This window comes from Ammospiza nelsoni, chromosome 1, assembly GCF_027579445.1.
Source record: "Ammospiza nelsoni isolate bAmmNel1 chromosome 1, bAmmNel1.pri, whole genome shotgun sequence".
Classification (NCBI taxonomy): Eukaryota; Metazoa; Chordata; class Aves; order Passeriformes; family Passerellidae; genus Ammospiza; species Ammospiza nelsoni.
In genome coordinates this window covers 154,889,340-154,911,647 of record NC_080633.1, presented here as the reverse complement: position 1 = coordinate 154,911,647, position 22,308 = coordinate 154,889,340, and the positions used below count along the sequence as shown (strand labels likewise).

Below are 22,308 nucleotides of genomic sequence, written 5' to 3'. Positions count from 1 at the left end.
CACACAGACAGACACCAGCACGTACACACAGGGTGTGCATGCTGTGTGTCTGTAGGTCTGTCTGTGTGTCTATGTGCACGCATGTGCAGACACACACACACATTAGGGTGTGCAGACACACACAAACACAGAGAACACATCTGTATGCCACTGTGTGTAACACATTTGTACACACATAGACACACCCCAGGACACCCGTGCACACACACATACACACACACACACACACACACAGAGAACACATCTGTGTGCCACTGTGTGTAACACATTCGTACACAGACATGCACCAAGACACCTGTTCACACACACACACACACACACACACACGTGCACACTGAGACACACCTGCACTGGCCGCACAGGTGTGCACATGCTCTCACACATGTGCACACAGGCACAGACACGTGTGTGCACACACACACAGACATGCACACGCAGACGTGCACACAGACATGCACATACACAGCATGCACACACACAGCATGCACACATGCACAGAGACACACATAAACACACAGAGGCACACACAAAAGCACACAAACACACACAGAGCCACACATAAACATACACAGCATGCACACACACAGCATGCACACATGCACAGAGACACACATAAACACACAGAGGCACACACAAAAGCACACAAACACACACAGAGCCACACATAAACACACAGAAACACACACAAAAACACGCACAAACACACATTTACACAATCACCCTTTCCTGGCAGAGCCCGCCCCAAACAGCGCAGCCCAGCCTGGCCTCAGGGCGGGGTCACAGAGGGGGCGTTGATCGGAGCGGGGGGGGGGGGATCCGCGCTCACTCCGCCCTTCCCGGTGTCCCCCCGCCCTCCCGCCGCTCCCGGCTCTCCCCCCGTCCCGCCGCTCCCGCACCCCCGCTCCGAGACCCCCCCCGCGCTCCCCTCCCGCCCCGGGACCCCCCCGCTCGCCGCCCCGCGCCCCCCCGGTCCCGCTCCCCTCGGTCACCGGTGCAGCAGAGCCGGGCGCTCAGGTACCGCCGCCTCTCGGGCCCGGAGCCGCCGCTCAGCCAGTCCCCCCCGGGACCCGACATGGCTCCGCCGGACGGGACCCACCATGCACCGACCGACGGACGGACCCACGGCCGGGACCGACCCGCGGCACCGGGCGGACGGGACGGGACGGGCGGGTGGGGGGGGGAAACGGGCGGGACCCGCCCCGCTCCGCCCCGCCCTCCCCTCAGCGGCCCCGGCTGCGCCACCGCCCGCGGCACCCGGGGAAACCGGAGGGATCCGGGGGAACACCCCGTCCCTGCAGCGCGGGGGAAACTCCATCCCACCCCCGGGGCGCGGTCCGGACGGGACCCCCCCTCCCGCACTCGGGACCCCCGTGCTGGGACCCTGCACCCCACACACACACCCGGGACCCTGCGCTCCCCTGTCCCCCCGCACGGAGCCCCCAGGACCACCCGGTACCGCGGTCACGGGGCTCCCCGACACCTCCAGCCCCGCGGCCCGACCCCTCCACACACACAGAGCTCCGGGGGTGGGGGCAGCCTGTGCCCCCCCAGCACAAACCGCTGACTCCAGCACCCACTCCTCCCATTCCTATCATTCCTCCCGGCTTCCTCTCCCCACGGGGGTCCCTGTGCCAAGGGCAGCCCTCAGCGCGTTTCCCGGGGGGCTTTTCCCCACCGACGCCCCCCCAACCTGCCGGGACCCCCAGTGCCCCCACCCCGCGGTCGGACGAGCCCGGCAGCACCTCAGGGCGGGATCTGTTTGTGCTGGGAAGGGGTTTGCTGCGGGGACGGGGGTCCTGGGGGATGCCGCAGCATCCCGGTGTCCCGCAACCCCCCGGCCCCCACAGGTCACCTTCTGCAGGCCCGCAGCAGCAGCAGCAGCAGAGAGAGAAGCCCATGGCGCGGCCCGGCCCGGCGCCCCCCGCCCCGCTCGGCGTCCGATCGCGTCTGGTGGGAGCGCATCGGAATCCGCGCCCGGAGCGCGGCCAGAGCGCGGCCAGTGACTCACACAGCCCACGGCCCCCGCCAGCCCGGCTCCTCCTGCTCCCGGGCAGCGCAGCTCAGCCCCGGCCGCTCTGCTGGGACCCCCCGGCCCCGCAGGGCTGCGGGCAGAGCGCAGCGGGCAGCTGGCACACAGCTGGAGGGGCTGGAACCACCAGGCATAGGCACAGGCATGGGCACAGGCATGGCATTGCGTGGCATGGCATGGCACGGCACGGCATGGCACAGGACCTCCGGTCAGGAGTGGTTTGAGGTGGCTGCAGCCCGTGCCAGCACCCTGGGTACTGAGAGGGCTGCTGGAGCAAGGCCCATCCCATGGGGGTCTCGGGGGGTCTCGGGGGGCTTGAGGGGGGTCTAGCGTTAAACCCCAACATGGCACAAGCCAGGCAGGATGAACCAGGCCAGCAGCAAGGCCCGGGAGTGGGGGCTGGGCACGGCACGGCACGGCACGGCATGGCACGGCGCCGAGGCACGGCTCAGCCCCACGGCAGCGGCAGCGCCGCATCTGTGCTGCGGAGATAAGGAGCCGGGGGGGCGGGGGGGGCCGAGCCGGGCCGATAGCAGCCTGCGAACGGGGAACGCCGCCTGGAACGGGACACGCGTCCCGTGGGATGCGCCCGCCACGCCCGCCACGCTTCCCGCACGCTGCCAGGGCCCCGCCACGCTTCCCACGGCCCCGGGACGCTTCCCACGGCTCCGGGACGCTTCCCACGGCGGCACCGCGCAGGACGTGGGACAGCGGCGGGAAGAGCTTCCCCATGGCCGCCAGAGGCAGCGCCGGGGGGCGGAGGCCGTGCCGGGGGGGCCGAGATGGGGATGCCGGTGGTTGCCAGCCACGGCCCCTCGAGGCCGGTGAGTCACCGCTGCGGCCAGAAGCAACATCCAGCAACGCTCCCGGCCTGGCACAGCCAGAGCCGCCAGCGCGGTGGAAAAGCTGAGTGGAGCGGAAAGGGGGACACGGGGGGGGTTCCCAAACTTCTGGGGCCCCCACGCGCCCGCTGCCGCCACGTCTCTGGCAGCCTTGGAAACCGGAGCGGAGCCAAACAAACAGCGGCATCCTGCTGCCAAAAGCAGCCGGCGCCGCCGCCAGGCTGCCAAGCTCTGCCTCGCCCGCCCGAGCTTCCTCAGCCCTCTGCCCTGCAGCGCTCTGCCTCGCAGCCCCGCGGGCATGGCCATGCGGACCCGGACGGGAGTTCCGGCTGAGCTTTTCGGTTCCCCGAAAACACCTGCCTTGGCACTGTGCCAGGAGTGACCCGGAGCGCAGCTGGTACAGCCCTTCGTGGGCACCAGGCAGCCCCTTTGGGGGAACCGGGAAACCCACCGCGGACACCGGGCAGCCCCTTTGTGGGCACCGTGAAGCCCCCTGCGGGCAGCCCCTTCATGGGCACCGGGAAGACCCTTTGTGGGCACCGGGAAGCCCCTTGTTGGTACCAAGTTCCTTTTTGGGTACCGGGCGGCCCCTTGTGGGCACCGGGAAACCCCTTGTTGGCACCGGGAAGCCCCTTCGTGGGCACAGAGAAACCCACCACGAACACCGGGAAGCCCCTTGTTGGTACCAGGCAGCCCCCTGAGGGCACCGGGTAGCCCCTTGTGGGCACCGGCACCCCCTTGTTGGCAGTGAGCAGCGCCCCTTTCCCCGCACGAGGGTTTCACGATCAGCGCTCTAAACTTAACCCCCTGCCCCGCCGTGGCACAGCGGAGCGCGGGCACCACGGGGAGCACCGGGCACCATAGGGGGCACAGGGCACCACCAGGGGCGCCGGGCACCACCGAGGGCACAGGGCACCACTGGGGGTTACAGGGCATCACCGGGGGCACCGGGCACCTCCGGGACCACCGAGCACCACCGGGAGCACCCCCGAGCCCCGCGGGACGGGAGAGCTGCGCCCTCAGCACCGCCCAGCGCAGCCGATGCTGCCGGAGCCCCCCGGGCGCTCGCAGCTCGCAGTGATGGGCCCCGGCAGGTGCGACCTTGGGGGTGTCCTTCGGGCTGGAGCCGCGCCAGGGATAGCGGCCCAGCCCCGGTGTCTCCCCCGGCGGGGGCTCCGGGCCGCCCAAGGTGCCCTGCCCGCCTTATCTGGCACCGGCACCGGCAGCGGCAGCGGCGGCCGCGGATCGCACCGGCCGCGGGCTCGGCGCGTTCCCAGCGCGGCGGCCGCGGGAGCGGAGCCATCCCGGAGCGGCGGCGGCCGCGTGACGGTGCCCGGTGCCACACACAGACCGACGGAAGCCGCGGCCAACGCCCTGGAAAGTGCCAGGGGGGAGGGAGGGCCGGGGCCGCGGGCAGAGCCCCGGCAGCTCGGGTGCAGGCGGCTCCGGGGGTGCGGGGGGGGGTCTCACAGGACCCCCAGACAGCGGCACCCTCTCGGCCCTTCCCGGACCCCTCTGTCACCGGATATCTGCCCCCAAAAGCATTTGGCACCTCCGTGCCTCGGGATGGGGATGCTGCGGGAGGGTTTGGGCAGCTCCTGGCGGGACCCCCACCACAAAAAGCGCCAGAGTGCACAGGGGTGGGCACGGGCCGTGGCACCGGGGGAGGGCACACTCTGTCCGTGCTGAGTCATCCCTGGGTACCGTCACCCCCTCCCCGACTGGGTACCGCTCCCCCCGGGATGCTGCCCCGCGGCAGGTGACGCCCCCCAAAGCCCAGGGCAGCGCGTTGCTCCCCTTGTCCCCCATCCCACCGTGGGTGCGAACCCCCCGGATCCCCGCAGGACCCCCCACCCACCCGGGACCCGGCGGGGTGCGGGTATCGTGTGGCTCCCCCCGTGCTCGTGCCCGTGCCCGGACCGGTGGGCGGGGCGAGGGGCCGAGCCGAGCGCGGCGCGGGGGGGCCGAGCGGGGCCCAACTCACCGGTGCCCCCCGGCTCGTCCAGCTGCCGCCGCCAGTACCAGACCAGGGCGAGGGATGCCGCGTGCCCCGCCGCCACCAGCGATGGGAACAGGGACCCGCTGTCCTCCATGAGGGGCACGGCGCGGCTCGGCACCGGCCGGGCTCGGCGGGTCAGGGACGAACCAGCGCCCGCCCCCACGGGGCAGCGCCCTCTCCGCCTTAACCCCTCCCGAACCGCGCCTGGAGACGCCTCCTGCCCGCCGCACCGGCAGGGCCCCCCCCGTGTCCCCCCCGTTCCGCGTCTTCGCCCCCCCCCCGCGAAGTGTCCCCTTCTTCCCGGCTTTTTATATCCCGGGACAAGGCGCCCTGGCGGCGCCAGCCCCCCCCCCGTTCCCGTCCTTTCCGCAGCCCCACCGGTCTCACCCACCCGGTACGACCTTCATGGGCAGGCAGGGTGCGGGCAGGTGCGGGCAGGGTGCGGACAGGTGCGGAGCGTGAGCGAGGGCGCAGCGCGGCTCCGCCGGTGGCGGCGGGGGCTGGGGGGGGGCGGGCAGGGCGCGGGTGTCGATATAAATAACCGGGGCCCGTCACCGAGCCCGAGTTAGAACATGACACGGGCGGGGGGCGGGACGGGGCGACCGCGGCGGCGCCCCAGGACCCCCGGACCCCCCGGCAGCGGGGCGGGTGGGGACCGTCACCTCGGGGGCCGCTGTGGCATCAAGACTAAGAGCCCCGGTACGGCCCCGCCGCTGAAGGAGGCCGCCCCCCGAGCAGGGGGGAAAATGGGGCATATGGGTGCTCCCGGGACCCCTGCGCCCCGCGGGGACCCCGCAATCCCGGCCGCCGGCGCGACCCCGTCCCCGCAAGCCGGGAATCCAGGCCAGATTTTCCGGCAGCGGCTCCCGGGGCGGAGGCAAAGCCTGGAGCCGGATCCACTGGCACGGCGGGACTGGACGGGAGGGGCGGGGCGCCGCGATCGCGTCCCACGGGAGGGTCGGGGGACACCGCAGCCCCCGAGCCCGGCGCGATGTGCGACCCCAACCCTGAGCAGAGCTCCGGGGAACCCCTCCCGTGCCCACGGGCCGTGGGTGCCGCCCGCGCAGGACCCGCACCCACGGGGCAGCAGCGCCCGGGCCCGGCCCCCCCGCCGGCCGGTGACTCACGGCGCTGGCAGGGCCCGGGCTCGGCGCCTCCAGGCTGGAAACTTGGACCGGAGGCGGCTGCCCACGGCCACGGGCTGACTCACAGCCCGGGGGGATCGGGGGGGCCCCTCGCCGCCGCCTCGGAGCGACACCGCAGCTGCCCCGCCCGGGGGGGGGTGGGACACCGGACGCCTCGCACCCCCGCCGGTCCAGCTGCCGCCGATCGTGTGTCGGGATCGCGTGTCGCCAAGGAGGAGGGGCTGGGGACCCCTCCCGGCAGTGGCAGCCCCCTCCCCAGCAGCACTGCCCGCCCCAGCTGCCGCCGTCTGTCCGACCCACCCCAGGCCCCGTGGGGAGCAAAATCCCCACGGAATGTCTCCCCCTCGCCATGGCCTCCCTGAAGCGCTGCTCCCCACGGCACGGACACCCGACGGCACGGATCCCCCCCCCCCAGCACAGCGGCCTCCCCACCGTGGTGGAGCCAGGGAGGGCGGCAGCAATGCCACCCCTGCAGCACCCCGGGCGGCAGCAATGCCACCTCTGCAGCACCCCGGGTCCTGCCACTCCACCGGCCTCTGGGGACCCCGGGAAGCCACCTCACTGCACCCCAGCCCTCGTGATGCCCCAGCGACCACTCCTGCCCAGAGCATCCCCGAGGGGTCAGAGGGGCACGGCGAGGATCCCCCAGTGCCCTCCTCCCTCCCCAGACAGAGCAGGGGCCTGCAGGTACCCCCACCCCATCCTCGGCTCGGAACTGGGGGGGTTTAGGGCACCTTAAGGACTTGTCCTTGTCCCAGACCCCCCTGGCAGCAGCGGGGCTCGAGTGCCCCCCACCCACGAGCGCATCCCGGGGCACTGATTGGTACCTGCGGCCGGGCCGGGCTGAGGGGGCGGCTGGCACAGCCCCTGCCCCGCGGTGACGGCGGCGGCTTCCACGTGCCCCTGGGCCTCGTCCTTCCTGCGGTAGAGGCGGTCACCGGCGGCAGGACGCGCCCGGGGGGTGCCAGCGCCGGCCGGGGCAGCGGCGCGCCGGGGCTCGGGCCGGGGGGCGGCGGGGCGCGGAACGCGCTGCAGCGAGCGCGGCACCACGTCCGGCGGCAGCCGCAGGTACTGGCGCAGGTGGGCCACCCCGGCGTCCGTCAGGTACCAGTAGAGGTGTCGCCAGGCCGCCGTCTGTCGCACGAGGCCGCGGGAGCGCAGCGAGGCCATGGCGCGCCGCACCTCCACGTTGGCCACGCCGGGCAGCTGCGGGTGGGTGCGCCGGGGGCAGCCGTCCCGCTCCCCGACCAGGACACCCTCGCGAAACAGCAGCTCCAGGATGGAGCGGAGCCGCTCCAGCGGCATCAGCATCCCCGCCACCATGGCCGGGCAGCGCGGCGCGGGGCACGGCCCGCAGGGCTCGGTCACAGCTCAGCACCGCTCCGTATGGCACAGCCCACGCTGCCCCAGCACAGCCCAGTACGGCCCGGCACAGCCCGGTATGGCCCGGCACGGCCCAGCTCACTATGGTCCGGTACGGCCCAGCACGGTCCCACACGGCTCAGGTGCTCCAGCCCAGCCCGGCACGGTCCGGTTCGGCCCGGTACGGCCCGGCACGGCCCAGCGCGGTCCGGTACAGCCCCGTATGGCCCGGCACGTCCCGGCGCGATCCGACACGGAGCGGCGCTGGCTGCCGGCGCGGCGGGAGCGGCTGCGGCTCCACCCCCGGCCGGGGGGGTCGGGGGGGGCCCCAGGCCCAGCCCTGACTCACCAGCGGCCCCTCCCCGGCCCCGGCTCCCTCCCGGGGGGGGCACGGCCGGAGCCGCCTCCCCCTTCCCCCCCCCCGCCCCGACCCACCGGGCCGGTTCCTGCGTGGGAACCCCCGCGGGTTCCGCCCCGCCCCCGCCCCGGGACCGGCCCCGGGGAGTGCCCGGGGGACCCTGAACCGGGAGGGGGACACCGAGCCGGGGGGTGTCCCTGAGCCGGGGGGATCCTGCAGAGGGAGGGGGACACCGAGATGCGGGGGTCTCTGAGCTCGGGAGGGGCTCCCTGAGCCCGGGGGCTCCCGAGCTCGGAGAGGACCGAGAGCCGGGGTCCCTGGGAAGAGGGAGGCTCTGGGCCGGGCACGGCCCCTCCGAGCATCCCGGGCTGCAGGGAGAACCACGGGCTGCGGGCACAGCCACGGGCTGCAGGGGGACGAGCAGGTGCACGGGCACGGGTGGGGTGCGGGCAGGGGCGCGGGCACGGGCACGGGCACGGGCAGGGCTCGGCAGCCACATCCTGCCACGTCAATATTTGCTCCGCTCCTGCCCCTGTTTGTCCCGGCTTCCCCAGGGGGACCCCCCGGCAGTGACACAGCCCCAGCAGTGGCACAGCCCCAGCAGTGGCACAGCCCCGGCGGTGGCACAGCTGCGCCGCGCCACGCCCTCCGGGTGGCAGGTGGGGACGAACGAGAGGCAGCTGCCACTCCCCCGAGCCCCCCGGCACCGAGCACCGCCCGACAACCCGCACCGGCGCGGCGGGGACACCAGCACGGCCACCGGCACGGCCACCGGCACGGCAGCGGGACCCCGGCACGGCAGCGGGACCCCCAGCACCGCCGTGGGGGTGGGAGGGCACCGGAGACCTCTCCTCTCCGGGTTCTGTGTGAGGGGGTGTGGGGTGGCACCCCCATCGCAGAGCAGGAGGAACTGGGGTGCCAGGCTGTCCCCCACGCCGGGGGGTCCCAGGCTCACAGACCCCAAAAGGGGAGAAACCCCCCACGGGATCCCTCAGCACCCCTGGACAGGCAGAGAGAGGTCGGGGCACAGGGATGATGCTGCGAGGCTGCAGCAGGAGCCCCCCGGCAGCCTTGGGGGGATGGAGGGACACCCCCACGGCACCCCTGTCCCTGCCGACGGGATTCACTGGGATTCACTGGGATTTACTGGGATTCACTGGTGGGGAGCAGCGACCCAGGCATGGGGGGCTGCAGCTTTGGGGGATGGAGGGACACCCCCACAGCACCTTGGTCCGTGCTGATGGGATTCACTGGGATTTACTGGGATTCACTGGTGGGGAGCAGCGACCCAGGCATGGGGGGGCTGCTGCCTGCGGGGTGCCCGCCCCAGAGCTGCCCCGGGGATCCCAAACCCGCTGGGCTGATGTGCACGCACTGGCATCTCCGGGGGCCCCACCAGGACTTGCACAACTTCCCCATGCCCGAGGGCAGAGCCGGGTGGCAGAGCTGGGCATTGCGAGAGCCCCCATCACCGGGGCCCCAGCACAGCTGGTGCAGCGGCACTGGGAGCACTGGGAGCACTGGGAGCACTGGGGTGCCCAGAGCCCCTCAAAGGGAACCCCTTGGGAGAGCATCAGTGGCCTGAGCCCCACCTCCGCTTGCTCCACCCAAAGAGGCCCACAGCACCCCGGAACCCCGGTGGGGTGGGATTGATGTCAGGGGCGAGGAGGATGGAGTGAGAGGGAGTGATGGGGGGCAGGGATGGGGATAAAGGGGGGCAGAGAGGAGAAATGGGGACCAGCGATGTGGGAGTGATGTGGGCAGGGATGGGGATAAAGGGGGGCAAAGATGAGAAATTATGGGGAGCAGCAATGGGGCAGTGGTGGTGCCTGAGATGGGGGAGGCACTGGGGGCATTTATAGGGAAGTGACGGGGACAAGGATGGGGATAAAGGGGGGCAGAGATGAGAAATTACGGGGGGCAGCAATGGGGGAGTGCTGGCTCTTGCGATGGGGGAGGCACTGGAGGCATCTCTAGGGGAATGCTGGAGGCAGGGATGGGGATAAAGGGGGAAAGGGATGGGGACAAAGGGGGGCAGACAGGAGAAATGAGGCGCAGCAATAGGGGAGTGATGGAGGACAGGGGTGGGGATAAAGGGGAGCAGAGATGAGAAATTATTGGGAGCAGCAGTGGGGGAGTGCTGGCTCCTGCGATGGGGGAGGCACTGGAGGCATCTCTAGGGGAATGCTGGAGGCAGGGATGGGGATAAAGGGGGAAAGGGATGGGGACAAAGCAGGGCAGACAGGAGAAATGGGGAGCAGCAATGGGGGAGTGGTGATGCCTGCAATGGAGGAAGCACTGGGTGCATCTCTAGGGAAGTGATGGGGGCGGAGATGGGGATAAAGGGGGCAGAGATGAGAAATGATGGGGAGCAGCAATGGGGGAGTGCTGGCGCCTGCGATGGAGGAAGCACTGGGGGCATCTCTAGGGAAGTGACGGGGACAGCAGGAGCGTGTCCCCCCCAGGCGCGGCCCCGCACCCCCGGCCCGCAGCGGGGTCACGGCCGCGCCGGCGGCTCCCCGCCTGCCTCCCTCCGGGAAGTGCCGCGTCAGCGCCCGCCGCCCGCCGTGATCCAACGCGATGTGACAGCGGGGCCACCGCCAGCGTCCCGCCGCTGTCCCCGCGCCGGGCAGGGCGCGCCGAACCCCGCACCCACCGGGAGGAGCCGTCCCGCATCGGCCCCGCAGCTGCGCTCGCCGCCTCGCAGCTCGGGGTCAGCACGGGGGGCTGGGGCACCCCACAGTCCCGCTCCTGCGCGCCCCATGTGCTCCTCACCCCTACCCCATGGAAGCCTCGGGCAGTTCCCCAAATGTGGGGCGGGCAGCGCTTGCGGCAGCGGCTTCTGGCCACGGGCCCGGCGCTGCCGTCCCGGTGCCGGTGCCAGCGGCGGTGCCGGTGCCAGTGCCGGGGTCTGGCGGGGCCGCCGGGCTCCCCGTGCCCAGCGGAACAAAGCGGCGGCTGTTTGCGGAGGGCAGCGCGGCCAGCGGCCGGCTCATAATGAGGCCGGTGCCGGCGGGGGTCCCGGCGCCAGCGGGGATCCCTGGGACGCTTCCCACCGTAAATCAGCCTGGCCGCAGCCCGGGCTCTGCCGGAGGGGACACGACCCGGGATCCTTTCTCTGGGCCCTGCGGCATCGCCACAGCGGCTGGGCGCCCTGAGCCCGCCGGGGTCCATCCCGAGCCTTGCCGGGATCGTCCCCACCCGGCCGAGATCCATCCCAACCCCACCCACCCGAGATCCATCACGACCCCCGCCGGTGTCCGACCCTCCCCGACTTCACCCCGAGGCTGCCGGGCTCCATGGCGACTTTCCCGGCCTCCATCCCATCTCTGGCCGGGTCCATGCCCACCCTGGCCGGGCTCCGTTCGGCGGCTGGCGGCGGTGGCTCTGTGCCCGCTGCTGCGGTGCCACGGGGCCCGGCGGCCGCAGCGGCCCCGTGACCGGCACCCGCCGGTGCCCGTTACTCACGGCCCAGCGCTCCGGCTCCGCAGCGCGGCTCGGTAACTCGGCCAGGGGCCCGGCGGCACCGAGGAACTCCGAGCGGTGCCGGCGATGCCGGGGCGTCCCCGCTGACCCCCGCCCTCCTGCCCGCGCTGCGCCATTGGCACGGGAGGGATGCGGAGCTCCCCGGGACGCGGCCCCCACCCCCGCGGGACGCGGAGCCCTCCCCGGGACGCCGAATCGCCGCCGGTGCCCGCGGGCCTGGCCCGGGAGCGCTCCCGGTGCCCCCTTTGCCGGTACCTTTGAGGGAGGCGATCTCGTGGTGGATGCCCCGCGCCCCCTCCATGGCCGCCCGCACTCCCGCACGCTGCCGGCCGGTCCCGCAGCCCCGGGGCGGGTCCGTCCCGCCCCCCCGGCCGCGGCCCCGCCCCGCCCCGCCCCGCCGCCGCAGCCCCCCGCCCCTGCGGCACCGACACCGCCCCCCCCCCTCCGGCGGATGGGACCGGCCCCGCAGCCCCCCGGGCGCGGCGCGGCACGGCACGGCACGGAGTCCCGGCAGCGCGGCCCCCTCGGCACGGCACGGCAGAGACCCTCCCCATCAATAACAGCACAGCCCCCCCCAGCACAGACCCCTGACCCCCCCAGCACAGCAGAGACCCCCCCTCTCATCAGCACAGCCCCCCCCCCAGCACAGACCCCTGACCCCCCCAGCACAGCAGAGACCCCCCTCTCATCAGCACAGCCCCCCCCCAGCACAGACCCCTGACCCCCCCAGCACAGCAGAGACCCCCCCTCTCATCAGCACAGCCCCCTCAGCACAGCCCCCTGACTCCCACAAGCACGGCACAGACCCCCCCTCAGCACAGCACAGACCCCTCCCCACCAGTGTGCTCCGACCTCCCAGACCCCCCCAGCACAAACCCCCCTCCACACCAGTGTGTTCCCACCCCCTAGATCCCCCCCACAGCACAGCACAGACCCCCTCCCACCCAGCACACACTGTGCCCCCCCATGCCCAGCCCCAGTACAGCCCCCCAGTTCCCCCCGAGTGGGGCCATCCCCGAGGTGTGGGGGGGTCTCAGTCCAGCCCTACCAGCAGTGTTGGGTGGGGGGTCTGTCCCTGAGGGGTCAGGGGACCTCCCCAGCTGGCACTGGCACCACGGTCCAGGGCCAGCCAGGCCTCAGGCTCAGCTCTGCATGACCACACCAGCCCCAAAGCCAGCCAGGAATGGCCACTGCACTGGGGACACCAGCCAGCCCTGGGGACACCAGGAGGGGCTGTGGCATGGCCACCACACTGTGGCCACCAGCCAGCCCTGAGGACACCAAGGACTGTGGTATGGCCACCACACTGTGGCCACCAGCCAGCCCTGGGGACACCAGGAGGGACTGTGGTATGGCCACCACACTGTGGCCACCAGCCAGCCCTGGGGACACCAAGGACTGTGGTATGGCCACCACACTGTGGCCACCAGCCAGCCCTGGGGACACCAAGGACTGTGGTATGGCCACCACACTGTGGCCACCAGCCAGCCCTGGGGACACCAAGGACTGTGGTATGGCCACCACACTGTGGCCACCAGCCAGCCCTGGGGACACCAAGGACTGTGGTATGGCCACCACACTGTGGCCACCAGCCAGCCCTGGGGACATCAAAAGGGGCTGTGGCACAGCCACCACATCGTGACCACCAGCCAGCCCTGGGGACACCAAGGACTGTGGCATGGCCACCACACTGTGGCCACCAGCCAGCCCTGGGGACATCAGAAGGGACCCAGCCCAGCCACCACAGTGTGGCCACCAGCCAGCCCTGGGGACATCAAAAGGGGCTGTGGCATGGCCACCACACTGTGGCCACCGGCAATCCCTGGGGACATGGGGAGGAACCCAGCACAGTGATCACACTGTGGTCACCAGCCAGTCCAGGGGACACCAAGGACTGTGGCATGGCCACCACGCTGTGGCCACCAGCCAGCCCCGGGGACACCTGGAGGGGCTGTGGCATGGCCACCACACTGTGGCCATCACACTGAGGACACTGGCAAGCATCCAAGCCCCAGGGACATCAGGAGGGACTGTGGCATGGTCACCATAGTGCTGCCACTGGGCCACTGTCACTCCCAGGGACACTGGGAAGGACTGTGGCACGGCCACTGCACTGTGGCATGGCCCCTGTGACCCCCAGCCATCCCAGGCACCCTGGCATGGTCCCCACCCCAAACCCTGGTGAAGGGCCGGGGGGTCCCAGGGCCCAGCTGTCCCTCACAGGTGACAGTGCATGAACACCGTGCCAGGCCTGGTGACAATGTGACAACGTGACAACGTGACAATGACAGTGGTGATGATGGCAGTGGAGACAGGGTCCTCCAGCCTGGCTTCAGTGCCCACCAGGCCCTGTGCCACATTAATGGCTCCAATAAAGGGGGCACGAGGTGCTTGGCACCCATTTCACTTTGGGATCCCAGCACCCTCGGTGCCCCCAGCCCCACGCCTGGGCCACCACAGCTCCTCCAGCCCTGCCCCACGCGTGGCAGAGTCCCTGGCAGCGCGGCTGCTGGGTCCCCTGGGCTCTGGGCCTCGGGGATGGCACGTGCCAGCCGCTGGCAGGGATCAGCAGCCCCGATGGGCTCCGTGCCCACCCCGCTGTGTCACCGCCGCTGTGTCACCCTGCCCGGCTGTGCTGGCTCAGCCCTGACATCACCCGCCCTGCAGACAAACTGCCCTCGGGCCACTGAGCCATCGGGCATCCGCGGCCAGCCCTGGCCAGGGCAACAAACCTGCCAGCACCTGGCAAGGAGGCACAGGGACCCCCAATCTTGGTCCCCTGCTGGTACCCAGTGAGGTGGGACAGTGCAGTGACACCAAACCCTCTGTGCAGTGATGCCAAGCCCTCTGCCACCCTCTGAGGAGTGACACTGAGCACAGCTCGTGTACAACAGCACCAAACCCTGGCACCAAGCAAGGTGGGGTCACACGGTGACACCAAACCCTCTGCCACTCTCTGAGGAGTGACTGCATGGTGACATCAAGCCCAGCCCGTGTCCAAAACCTGGCACAGAGCAAGGTGGGTTCACACGGTGACACCAAACCTACCAGCAGCTGGCAAGGGGGCACAGGGACCCCCAATCTAGGTGCCCTGATGGCACCCAGTGAGGTGACACTGTTCAGTGACACCAAATCCTCTGTGCAGTGACACCAAACCCTCTGGCACTCACTGAGGAGCGACACCAACTCCAGCCATGTCCAAACCCCACCACTGAGCAAGGTGGGGTCACACAGTGATATCAAACTACCCAGCACCTGGCAAGGTGAGGTGACACGGTGACAGCAAACACCTGGCCCAGGACCTACAGCACTGAACCTTCCAGCACCCATTGAGGTGGCACAGCACGGTGACAATGAACACCTGCCAGCACCTGGAGAGATGGGACAGCACGGTGACAATGAACACCTGCCAGCACCTGGAGAGGTGGCACAGCACGGTGACAATGAACACCTGCCAGCACCTGGAGAGGTGGCACAGCACGGTGACAATGAACACCTGCCAGCACCTGGAGAGGTGGCACAGCACGGTGACAGTGAACACCTGCCCAGGGAGGTGGGACTGCATGGTGACAATAAACCCCTGCCAGCAGCTGCCAAACCCTGTGCCACCCCTGCCGGTGGCACCCGGGCCGTGCTGAGATCTGCCAGGCTCGGACGCGCCGAGCCGCTCCTGACAGCACCAAGTGCCCCAGGGTCCCTCAGCCGGGGGACATGGGGACAGTGCCACAGCTGCTGGTGACACAGACAGGGACCGCAGGCCGTTCCCAGCACCCCAACACCGGGATGCCCCTCTGGGGGAGCAGCCAGACCCCCCTATGGCCGGGACCCCGCAGCGGGGACAGCTGGGACCCCCGGCTCGGCCCGGGGGGGCTCCCCCCGCACGCAGCACCGCTCCCATGTAAGGGCATGGCCGCGGCCGCTGCCGCCCCACGCCGCGACACCGGGGCGCCCTCGGCCACGGGCAGGCACCGGGGGCACGGCCGGGGCCAGAGCCACCTCCCGGCGCGGGGCTCGCACCCCGAGATGCCACCGATGTCACCAGTGCCACCAATGCCACCGATGCCACCGATGTCACCGATGCCACCACCGATCACCGGCGTGCCCCTCGCCTCCGCACCCCGACCACCCTGAGTATCCCTTCCGCGCCCCCCCAGCCCCCCGGCAGCCCCTCTGTCCCCAGAACATTCCGACGGACCCCCCGCCCCTCCACGCCGCCCCCGACCCCCTCCGGTCGCTCCGGGGGTCGCGGGCAGAGCCCCCCCAGCCCCCCGAGCCCCGGCGAGGGCAGTGACCGGGGGGTCCCCGCGGGGTCGGCGCTGCCGGGCCGTGTCCCCCGGCCCCCCCAGCCCCCCCGGGCCGGCCCCCCCGGCCGTGCCGGGGCTGGCGGTGCCCGCCGTGCCCAATTATGGGAATGAGCGGCCGCGCTGCCCCGGGGCCCCTCCCGCGGCCGGCGCCCCGCGGCGCCCCCCGGCCGGCCCGACTGGGGCGGGGGTCCCGTACCCTTGTAGCGCTCCCGCACGTCCTCGTAGGCCTGGATGAAGTCCTGCTCCTCGGGCTCGGGAGGGGGCCCGGCGGCGGCCATGGCGGCGGGGGGCGGATTTGGGGGGGGCGAGGGCGGGGGCCGCGGCCGGGGTCCGGCGTGCCCGGGGTGTCCGGCGTGTCCGGCGGCTCGGCGGCCCCGCACCCCGCGGCCGGGCAGGGGCACGGGACAGGGGACGGCACAGGGGACGGCACAGGGGACGGGACTGGGGACGGGGCGTGCCCCCGCCCAGCCCTTTAAAGGAACCGCAGGACACCGCCCCGAAGCGCGGAAACGGCGCCCACGGGCACCGCACCGACCCACGGACACGGCACCGACCCACGGGCACGGCACCGACCCACGGGCACCCCACGGGCCAGGGCACCCCACGGGGCACGGGGAAAGGAAAGTCCCCCAAGCCCCCCAAAAGTGTCACTCGGTGCTGGGGATGTGGCACTGCCCGAACCCCGATAGTGCTGACCCCGTTCGTGGGACACCCACGGGTGCCCAGAGGAGCGCGAGGGGTCGGTGATAAGGGACAGGGGTGGCAGGTGATAAGGGACAGGGGTCGCAGGTGATAGGGGACAGTGTGGGGCTGGGGTCGCAGGTGATAGGGAACAATGTGGGGCTGGGATCACAGGTGGTGAAGGATGGGCTGGGGGTACCCGGTGCACCCCACAGCCGGCACAGGGACCCCCCCGATTCTCATCCCGACCTCCCCACCCTCGCTCATGGGGCAAACCCGGCGCCCCCTCCCCTGCTGAAAGCTCAGCCCCTCTCAGAGACCCCCGCGTCCCCTCCGGCTGGCGGGGACAGGGACATCACGGCCCCCGGATTTTTAAAAACCGAGGGATTTTCAAAGCTCCGTGTCCCAGTGCCACCTGAGGGGTACGGCCCCACCGCGGCCCCCAACACCCCCCGCCCCCCTCGGAGCTCAATCCCGGCCGTGGGCGAGCTGAGGCGGGGGGGACACACACACCGGCCCCATGGGACGGGGCATCGTCATCCCTAAAAATAGACATTAATGCCCCGAAACTCGAGCGGGGACAGCGCGGGGGGGGGGGGGGGGGGGGGCGGGGAGGGAGGGAGGCGGGGAAGGACAGGGAGGTGGAACGGAAATAGCCGGGGGGGAGGGCTCTGTGCCGCGGGGGGGCTGAGCGCTCTATGGGAGGGAAACGCTGAGCATTTTATGGGGATGCGCTGGCAGCTGTACGGGGACGGCCCGGCACGGCACGGCACAGCTCGGCACGCACGGCACAGCTCGGCACGGCATCCCCCATCGCGGCTTCACTGCCCCGACCTCAGCACAGCTCCCAGCGTTGTGTCACCCCTCGATGTCCCGACCCCCGTGGGACCCCCACGGCATCGCCCCCCGGGCCTCCAGACACCGCCGACCCCTCCATCCCCCTGAGCACCGGGTCACGTCCCAAAGCCCCGGACACATCCCGACCCCCACCACCCCACAGCGGCTCATTCCGAGCCCCCCGACACGGCCCGACCCCCGTGGGACCCCCACGGCATCGCCCCCCGGGCCTCCAGACACCGCCGACCCCTCCATCCCCCTGAGCACCGGCTCACGTCCCAGAGTCGGGACACATCCCGACCCTCACCCCCCAGCTCAGCGGCTCATTCCGAGCCCCCCTCGACACGGCCGGACCCCCGTGGGACCCCCACGGGCCTCCAAACACGGCCGACCCCTCCATCCCGCTGAGCACCGGGTCACGTCCCAGAGACCCGGACACATCCCTCCCCCCGGCCCCCCACAGCGGCTCGTTCCGAGCCCCCCGACACGGCCCGACCCCCTCGACACGCCCCGGCCCCCCGGACGCGCTCCCGCCCCCGGGCCGTACCTGCGATGCGGATGACGGCTCTCTCGGCGGGGTCCAGCACCGTCCCGTTGCCCGCGGCCGCCTTGGCGCGCTGGGAGCGCTGGTGCTTGCCCAGGTTCCAGGGCAGCGTGTCCCCGGCGCCGGGCGAGCCGCTGCTGCCACTCGAGCTCTCCTCCGCCATCGCCGCCGACCCCGGCTCCTGCGACAGAGGGACGGCGTCAGAGACCCCTGGTACTGGGACCACGGCGTTCGGACGCTACGGACCCCCGGCACCGGGCACCCTGGCACCGAGACCACCGCATTCGTATGCTAGGGACCCCCGGCACCGGGCACCAGGGAACCCTGGTAGCGGGACCACCGCCTTCGAACGCTAGGGAGCCCCGGTACCGGGACGGCCACTTTCGTATGCTGGGGACCCCCAGCACTGGGCACCAGGGAGCCCTGGCATCGCCACTGCCCTCTCGCTTCAGGGACCCCCAGTACCGGAACCACCGCCTTCAAACCCTAGGGACCCCCGGCACCACCACCTTCTTACGCTAGGGACCCCCGGTACCAGGGCACCAGGGACCTCTGGCACTGTCATCTCTTTCCCTCTCGCTCCAGGGACCCCCGGTACCGGGGCACCAGGGACCCCCGGCATTGCCACTTCCTTACATCTTGCTTCAGGGACCCCCGGGCACCGGGCACCAGGGACCCCTGGCATCGCCACCGCTCTCCTCTCCCTTCAGGGATCCCTGGTACCGGGGCACCAGGGACCCCCGGTATCGCCACTGTCCCCTCTCGTTTCAGGGACCCCCGGTACCGCCACCTCCTTCCTTCTCCTTTCCGGGATCCCTCGGCACCGGGCACCAGGGACCCCCGGCACGTCCACCTCTTTCCCTCTCGCTTCAGGGGCCCCCGGCGTCATCACTACCCCCCCTTCTCCCTTCAGGAGCCCCCGGTACCGGGCACCAGGGACGCTCGGAACTTCCACCTCCTTCCTTCTCCTTTCAGGGACCCCCGGTACCAGGCACCAGGGGCCCCCACACTGCCACTGCCCCCCTCTCTCGCTTCAGGGACCCCCGGTACCAGAGCACCAGGGACCCCCGGCATTGCCACCTCCTTTCTTGCTTCAGGGACTCCCTGCACGTCCACCTCTTTCCCTCTCGCTTCAGGGGCCCCCGGCACCGGGCACCAGGGACCTCTGGCATTACCACTGGCCCCCCTTCTCGCTTCAGGGACCCCCAGCACAAGAGCACCAGGGACCCCCGGCATCACCACTGCCCCCCTCTCTCGCTGAGGGACCCCTGGCACCGGGCACCAGGGGCCCCCACACTGCCACTGCCCCCTCTCTGGCTTCAGGGACCCCCAGTACCAGAGCACCAGAGACCCTCGGCATCACCACCTCCTTCCTTCTCCCTTCAGGGACCCCCGGTACCGGGCACCAGGGACCCTCGGCATTGCCACCTCCTTCCTTCTCCCTTCAGGGACCCCCGGCACCGGGCACCACGGACCCCCAGCATCGTCATTCTTCCCTCTCTCCCTTCAGAGACCCCGGGCACCGGGCACCAGGGACCCCCGGCATCGTCACCGCTCCCCTCTCGCTTCAGAGACCCCCGGCACCGCCGACTCCGGCTTCTGCGGTAGAGAGGCGGTGCTAGGGACACCGGAACCGCAGCACCGGCGGCTCCCGGTGCAGCGCCCGGTGGAATCACCGGAACCCCTCGGGACAGCCCCGGGGAAGAGGGGTCCGTGCCAAGCCGGGCCGTGCAGGGCGCTGTCGCTAAGGACACGGTCCCCACGGGGCCACCGCGGCGAAGGGATGGGCAGGGAGCGGCGGCGATGGCTGGCTCGGCACCGGGAACTCGCCCGTAGAACCGCCCGCGGTGCCGCCGCAGCCGGGGCGCACACGGGTAGAGCAGCCGGACCGAAGGCGTGGGAGACGAGACCGCACCGGTGCACCGGGCCAGGCCGGCTCCGTGTCTCAGAGCGGCTGCGGGGTTCGGCCGGGGCTCGGCCGCGGTTCGGGCGGCCCGCGGGGTCGGTACCAGCTGCAGCCCCTCGGTGCCGGGAGCGCTCCCAGGAGAGCGGACGGAGGCTGCCGGCAGCGATGGCTCCGTGATGCCGGCACCTCCGTGATCCTGCCCCCTCCATGCCGGCACCTCCGCCATCCCGCCTCCATCATCCCGGCACCTCCGTGATCCCGCCCCCGCCATCCCGGCACCTCCGCCATCCCGCTGCCTCCGCTCCGCCGGCATCTCCGTGATCCTGCCCCCAGCATCCCGACACCTCCGCGATCCCGGCGCCTCCGCTATGCCACCGCAGCCCCGGCGCCGCCGCAGCCCCGGCACCGGCTCGGGCTCGTTCCCCGGGGGAGCACGGCAGCACCGGGCGTTTGCCGCGGCCCAGGCGCCATTTGCAGAAGCTCCGAACCCCGGAAAGTCACCGGGCCTGGCACCACCGGGCCCAGCACCGGGACCCACCGGCATCACCGACACCACAGCGCTCGGCCCTCCCGGCGCCCTGGGACCCCGGAGTGACCGACATCACCGGCGCCCCCAGACCCACAGCATCCCTAGCACTGCCAGACCCAGGGCATCACCGGCACCCCCAGACCCTCGGCATCACCGGCGCCCCCAGACCCATGGGGCATCACGGGCACCCCCCAGACCCACGGGCATCATCGGAACCCCCAGACCCATCGGGCATCAGCGGCACCCCCAGATCCACGGGCATCAGCGGCACCCCCAGACCCACCGACATCACCGGCACTCCCAGACTCATGGGTATCACCGGCGCACCCAGACCCACCGGCATCACCGGCACCCCCAGACCCATCGGGCATCACCGACACCCCCAGATCCACGGACGTCACCGGCACCCCCGGCAGTGGGGTGGGCGTGGGGAAGAGCTGTGGGGCGGGCGTAGGGGGCAAAGTGAGGGGGAGCACGCGGGGGCGGGCGTGGGGCACAGCGCGGTGCCAAGCCTGAGTCAGCGGCTCCATCGCCCACGTCCCCCGAGCAGCCCCTCCACCCCAGGCCTGGCGCCGCCTCCCCGCACTGCAGGGGGATCACAGGGACCCCCGCGCCCCCAGACTCGGGTCTGAGCACCCAAACACCCCTCGAGCCCCCAGCACAGCCCTCCCGCACCACCCTCCACGCCGCAGCCCCCCTCCCCTCCAGCCCTGCGTCAGCCCCGCAGCATCCCGCAATCCCCCCTCACCCCCGCCGCTCCCGGCCCCACGGGGGAGTGGGCGAGAGGGTCCCACGCGCGGGGACTCACCGAGCGCCACGATCTCCGCCAAGACGCGCCGGGGGAGCATGACCGGGGGGGGGGGGAAACGGCGCCGGCACCGGGAGGGCTCCGGAGGGGGTGCGGCACCGGCGGGGAGCACCGGCACCGGTAGCGCGGGGGCTCCGGGGGAAAATGGCCCCGGGGGCTCCGCCCGCGCCGGCACCGGCTCCGGCTCCGGCTTCGCGGCAGGGGCGGAGCGGGGGGCGGGCAGCGGGGGGCGCCTTATCGCAGCGCCCCACCCTCCACAGCCGTGCACCCCGCGGGGGAGGCACCCCCGGCACCCGGCGCGGGACGGATTAACGCCGACCAGTGCTCCCAGTACAGCCAGAATGGAGGACCAACCCCGGCCAGTGCTCCCAGTACAGCCAGAACCAGGGGACAGCACCGGCCAGTGCTCCCAGTACAGCCAGAGCCAGGCGGCAATTCTCACCAGTGCTCCCAGTACAGCCAGCACCGGGCGCCAACCCCGACCAGTGCTCCCAGTTCAGCCAGAACCAGGGGACAGCACCGGCCAGTGCTTCCAGTACAGCCAGAACCAAGGACCACCCATGACCAGTGCTCCCAGTACAGACAGAACCAGGGGCTGACCCTGACCAGTGCTCCCAGTACAACCAGAACCTGGAGCTAACCCTGACCAGTGCTCCCAGTACAGCCAGAGCTGGGGGCTAACCCTGACCAGCGTTCCCAGTACAGCCAGCACGGCACGGGTTCACTGTGACCAGTGCTCCCAGTATAGCCAGCACAGCACGGGTTAATTGTGACCAGCGCTCCCAGTACAGCCAGTATGGCACGGGTTAACTGTGACCAGCGCACCCAGTACAGCCAGCATGGCACGGGTTAACTGTGACCAGCGCACCCAGTACACTCCGTACGGAGCAGGTTAACCCTCCCCTGCACACCGAATCCGCAGAGGATTAACTCTCCCCAGTACATCCAGAATGGAGCGGGTTAACCCCGACCAGCGCTCCCAGTTCCCCGGGCAGGCAGGGGTTAACTGACCAGTACACCCAGTACACCCAGTCCGGAGAGGGTGGCTGTGACCAGCACACCGAATGCGGAGAGGGTTAACCCTCACCGCCGCAACCAGTGTGGAGAGGGCGAACCCCGCCCAGCGCTCCCGGCCGAGCCGGTCCCGCCCCGCGCTCCCGCAGGGAAGTCCCGCAGCCGCTCGGCACCGCCCGGCCCGCTGGGCGCTCAACTGTGGGCCCAGCACTGGCCCGGCACTGGCCCAGCACCGGCTCAACACCGGCCCAGCACCTGCCCAGCACCGGCCCAGAACCGGCTCAACACCTGCCCAGAACCGGCCCAGCACCGGCCCAGAACCGGCTCAACACCTGCCCAGAACAGGCCCAGAACCGGCCCAGCACTGGCACAGCGCGGCCGCATCCCCGGCACAGCGCTGGCCCATCAGCGGCACGTCTGACGGCGGCCGGCTGCCGCATTCAGAGCCCAGGGGAGCGCGGTGC

At 71.4% G+C, this 22,308-nt stretch overlaps 2 protein-coding genes across 3 annotated transcripts in view; one reads left to right on the top strand and one right to left on the bottom strand.

Annotated features, from left to right (window-relative positions):
- Positions 1-17,765, bottom strand: part of PLEC (plectin) — a 57,659-nt gene extending 39,894 nt beyond the window's left edge. The window contains exon 1 of one of the 2 annotated variants that reach the window (XM_059482462.1): positions 17,591-17,765. In XM_059482462.1, the coding sequence (XP_059338445.1) occupies positions 17,591-17,750 (160 nt within the window). In that variant the 5' untranslated portion in view covers positions 17,751-17,765. Of the gene's footprint in view, positions 1-6,842; positions 7,339-17,590 lie in introns of those variants that run through there. The other variant, XM_059482454.1, reaches the window with a different exon arrangement.
- The window catches only part of LOC132078984 (NAD(P)(+)--arginine ADP-ribosyltransferase 2-like), a 348,971-nt gene that overhangs the window by 265,098 nt on the left and 61,565 nt on the right, over positions 1-22,308 (top strand). The gene's annotated exons all lie outside the window — the stretch shown is intronic.